Source organism: Ctenocephalides felis, unplaced genomic scaffold, assembly GCF_003426905.1.
Source record: "Ctenocephalides felis isolate EL2017-DRISC unplaced genomic scaffold, ASM342690v1 CF-g0.4_SCAFFOLD_01492, whole genome shotgun sequence".
NCBI classification, from domain to species: Eukaryota; Metazoa; Arthropoda; class Insecta; order Siphonaptera; family Pulicidae; genus Ctenocephalides; species Ctenocephalides felis.
Window position 1 is genome coordinate 45,265,863 of NW_020537646.1, and position 5,623 is coordinate 45,271,485.

Here is a 5,623-nt window from a genome sequence, read left to right on the forward strand (position 1 = left end):
TACCTCAATCAAGTTATTAAACCAATATGTATTACATAAATAAATGTTTTCCATTGTTAATTAAATATGCAACATAATTGTATAATCATTACATTATATGATTATCTGAACTCAATTAAAGCATTTCCAATTATTACAAGGGCAATGTAAGAATAATATAAAACAATTATAAGATACATAAGTCTGATTACAATTATATACATTAAAATATATAAAAAACAAAAACATATTTTTTGGTATATAAAATATCTACATTTTTAAAAACATTTGTAACAAAATATATCTATCACTTTACAAATTATTATTTTAAAATATTGTAAAAATTTAGGCAATTCTCAGGCATATAAGTTTTTACATTTAAAATACATATATTTCTTCATGGTATAAATCGATTCAATTATATACATATATTTCCTTTTAACACATCTTTTCTTTCCTAAGTATTAAAATTCTTAAATAAAATTTGTTTACCTTCACCACATTACTTGTGAAAAAAACTACAAATAATTATTGTTCTTTACAGAATCCTAATACATATCCCTTTGATGCTAGGACTCCTCTACATTTTATGTGAACTTGGTGCCTCAGAGCCCAACATAGCCCTGCATTAATAATTCCCAACGATTGCATAGTTTCATTTGTTAATAACTCTGAAAATATGCAATATAGATCAATAGACATTATTACGTGGAAAATAATACATATTAAAAATATTTATACATATTTTCCAAACCAAATGTAGTTTAGAAGCACATAACAATATTAATTATGAAAGAAATGATTAATTGTTTTATTTATTTAAAAGCAATTTCCCAATGAGTTATTACCTGAAGGATCACTGTGTGTTAGCAATTGAATTTCTTTCTCCTTGCATAATGTTTGCAAATCTAACGGCACTACACAGCACGCACTCAAATTTATTTGTGCTATGCATGGAGGCACCCTTGCACTGTTATATAAAGCTCCCAAAGTGTCTGCATCTAAATCCGCAATGCCAAGTTGCAATATCTGAAAAACATTATAGGTAAATATAAATTCATAGTCTTGCAGAAATAGAACAAATATCAGGATTGAAATCATTTATGTATAGTTATTGATATAAAAGATAATTTGAATGTAAAATGAAACCATACAGCATATTTCCAGTAAATTCACTGAGTAAATTGAGACTCCAATTAATATGCAGAAAATTTTATTCGACAATAAAATGAATGTTTTTCTGGTAAAATTCATAAATAATGTATACTAAACCCAGTGCCATTCCCATTGCAGTACAATGCTCTTAATATTTTTTATTGTGAAAGAAAATAATTGATTTTAGAGTTAGTCTTTATATTGAATCATAACATGTATATTTATAATTATGATTGAACAGACGACAACACCTATTGTTACTATTTCCACAATACTTTATTCCATTGTTTCTAATTGCAATTTATAATAAAATGTCATAACACAAAACATAAAAAGATCTATTATCAATTCTGTTTTCTTCTTCATTTTAAGTGAAGTGAATCAAAATTAATATACATTCTAAACTATCTTTCAGTAATATAGAGAATAATATCGAGTTACAGCCTTCACATTTGACTTCAAACTTCAAATGTTATATTTGCAATAAAAACTAATAAATTATATTCTCTGAATCAAGATTTTATGTCCATAAGTTAATAAGTATAAGAATTAAAATTCATTGAATAACGCAATGTAAATAAAAAGTTTGTTAGTATCTCTAAAACAATGTTTTCAATTTGTTTGAGATTAATTATGCTTTTTTCATAATATTTGTTTGGTAAAGTACCACAAGTTTTAAATATTTTATTGTTTGCTACCTGTTTCTGTTTCAGTAATCTGTATAATACCTGTTTAGATATGGCATATTCTTCCAGAGCACTCCACAAATTTTTTAAATCTTTCAAAGCAGACCCTGCTCCAATTAGACCATTATTAAAAGCCATCTTACTATCATCGTTGGACATTTTTATTGTATCAGTTGCATTATTAGCTGGTTGAAATGCCAAAATAAGATTATCAATTGTATCTACTTGTAATAGCTTAAAAACACTTTGGATAGCTTCTGTTATTGATTCAATACAATTTTTGTTCAGAAATAATTTTACACCAATTTTTAAGCTTTTTCTTTCATGTTCTGTAATTTTAGCATGTAAGTCATCATCTGCTCTTGATATAACGGCCTTTGTTTTTTCTGAATTATTTACTGAGGGGTTCTGCAGTGTTATCGTTAGACTATCCAGTAGCTAAAAATAACAGAAAGATATAATATACTGTTTAATAATAATATTATGGTCAGTCAAAACATTTTTAAAAATTATACATACTACATTAAAAACAACATTATAGTCCGTAAATAGAAGCATTTTGAAAATTATACTATATTAATTACTAAAAAAAAACGTTATATGTTTGATGGCAAATTTCTCTAATCGTGCAAAATCATTATATTAATTTAATATTAATCATTATTAAAAATTAAATAATTACATTAATTTCATTGTATTTATAACTGTGAAAGTTCAAGTCACATGGATTTAGTATAATTTAAATTAATAAGACGTACTCGATTAACAAATCATGTAAATGTTAATGTTTAAATGCTTCTAATATAAATTAAATTTATAAGAAGAGCTTATTTTTAAATTTTCATCACACAGCTCATAATCAGTTAATTCACATCTTTCACCACAATCATTTAATTACATAAATTCATCAAATTATAGGCAGTTTTAAATGTTCACAAGTTTCTATATAATTACAATTTATAAGAAGTTTAGCATATTAAATCATTTATCGTGCAGATCATAATCAGCAAGTTTATAAGACGTGCTTGTTTTCTAAATTATCGTGCAACTTATAACGAGCATTATTAAAAGTGAAATCATTGCATTATTTATTGAATCAGTTGTAATGGTAAACATTTACATGGTTCTAATAAGGTTTGAATTTATAAGAAGTGCTTGTTTATTAAAACATTTATTATACAATGCATGATCAGAAATTCAACTGAAAATTATATCATTACATCAATTTTATTGTAGTATCTGTAATTGTAAAATGTTACATGGTTCTCAAATAATTTTCAGTTATAAGAAGTACTTGTGTTTTAAAGCCTTTATCATGCAGCAAGTTAACTGGATCATTAAAAATTAAATCATTACATTAAATTCATCAAACTGCAAACGATATGTTTATAATATAATTTGAAATTTCAAGAACTGCTAGTTTATTAAATCATTTATCGTGCAACTTGTAATCAGGAAGTTAATGCAAATCATTAAAAATGAAATCATCAGATTTATTTCATTGAATTATCTGCAATTGTAAAAACCATGAAATGTCGTGATTATAATATAATTTGAGTTTTATAAAAAGTGTTTGCTTATTTAGATTATTTATCATGCAAACTTATAATCAGCAAGTTAACCGAATCATTAGAAATTAAATCATCAGATTAATTTCATTGAATTATCTGCAACTGTAAAAACCAGGTGATTGTCATGATTCTAATATAATTTGTGTTTATAAAAATTACTTGCTTATTTAGATTATTTATCGTGCAAACTTATAATCAGCGAATCATTAAAAAATAAATCTTTACATTAAATTCATTGAATTATTTGCTACTGCAAATGTTAATATGTCATAATCATTTATTGCGCAAACTCATCATCAACAAGTTGATCCAAAATTAAATCATCTAAACATACTAAATTTTATCAAATCATCTAACACCATAAATAATTATAAGTTTCTAATACATTTTGAATTTATAAGAGTGTTCATTACATTATTTATTTACTTTATTAACAATTAATGGTTGTGAGAAAAATGCTTGCTTATAAGATTACTTATCGTGCAAACTTATAATCAGCAAGTTAACCGAATCATTAAAAATTTAATCATTACATTAAATTCATCGAATTATTTGCCACTGCAAATGTTAATATGTGATAATCATTTAACATGCAAACTCATAATCAGCAAGTTGATCTAAAATTAAATCATTATACTAAATTTTATCAAATCATCTAGCACTGTAAATAGTTACAAGTTTCTAATATATTTTGAATTTATAAGAGTATTCATTACATTATTTATTTACTTTATTAACAGTTAATGATTGTGAGAAAAGTGCTCGCTTATAAGATTATTTATCGTGCAAATTCATAATCAGCAAGTTAACTGAATCATTAAAAATTAAATCATTACATTAAATTCAACGAGTTATTTGCCACTGCAAATGTTAATATGTAATAATCATTTATCGTGCAAACTCATAATCAGCAAATTGATCCAAAATTAAATCATTATATTGAATTTATTAGAATTATCTGGAACTATAAATAGTTACATGTTTCCAATATATTTTCAATTATAAGAGTTTTAATTGCATTATTTATTTACTTTATTAACAGTTAATGATTGTGAGAAAAGTGCTCACTTATAAGATTATTTATCGTGCAAATTTATAATCAGCAAGTTAACTCAATCATTAAAAATTAAATCATTACATTAAATTCAACGAATTATTTGCCACTGCAAACTTTAATATGTACTAATTATTTATCGTGTAAACTCATAATCAGCAAGTTGATCCAAAATTAAATCATTATACTAAATTTCATCAAATCATCTAGCACTGTAAATAGTTAAAGGTTTCTAATACATTTTGAATTTATAAGAATTTTAATTACATTATTTATTTACTTCATTAACAGCTAATGATTGTGAGAAAAGTGCTTGCCTATAAGATTATTTATCATGCAAACTTATAATCACCGAATCATTAAAAAATTACTTATTACATTAAATTCATCGAATTATTTGCCACTGCAAATGTTAATATATGATAATCATTTAACGTGCAAACTCATAATCAGCAAGTTGATCCAAAATTAAATCATTATACTAAATTTTATCAAATCATTTAGCATTATAAATAGTTGCAAGTTTCTAATACATTTTGAATGTATACGAGTTTTCATTACATTATTTATTTACTTTATTAACAGTTTATCTATAAAAATGATTGTGAGATAATGAATTATGATAAGGTATTTCAAACGAACACTTTACTGACTTGCAAATATAAATTCTTAAATAAAGTGTTATAAATCATTATTGATGTCCATTTCTGACCACCATTCATCATGCATATATTTATATATCTGTGCCCTTGAAAAATGTTAATAAATTATTCAAGACATTTGTAACATGAAGAATAATCGAGAAATAATGAAACTAACAGTGTTATGTACACAATATAAAGAAATCATTAGTAAACAATAATTAGCACAATGGTTTTTTACAAATATTTTCAAATTCCATTCACCTCTTCGTGTGGTTTTTGTCCGGCCTTTTTCTTAATTTCACTCAAATTTAATATATTTCCAGTACTGATTACCACAACAGTGACACATTGTGGTAAATTTGGGAGCATTTTAATAACTTGTTATTATTTTGTAGTTTTATTTGATCGATTATTTGATTATTTGACAAGCAGAATGCAAGAGCTGCTCACTTTTGACAATTCTAATTGTCACTGACGGCTGACGGGTAAAGATGTTACATGTGACGTTTAACCTCACTTTTTGTACAAAACTGA

The 5,623-nt window shown here is 24.8% G+C and overlaps 1 protein-coding gene across 1 annotated transcript; it reads right to left on the reverse strand.

The window, feature by feature from the left end:
* Positions 1-291: 291 nt before the first annotated feature.
* LOC113371518 (glutamate--cysteine ligase regulatory subunit-like) lies at positions 292-5,623 on the reverse strand. Its single transcript, XM_026612144.1, has 4 exons — positions 5,351-5,623; positions 1,863-2,258; positions 828-1,008; positions 292-650 (listed from the first exon to the last, which is right to left on the reverse strand). Exons 1-4 carry the CDS (start codon positions 5,456-5,458, stop codon positions 508-510), a joined length of 828 nt encoding a protein of 275 aa, XP_026467929.1. The 5' UTR covers positions 5,459-5,623; the 3' UTR covers positions 292-507.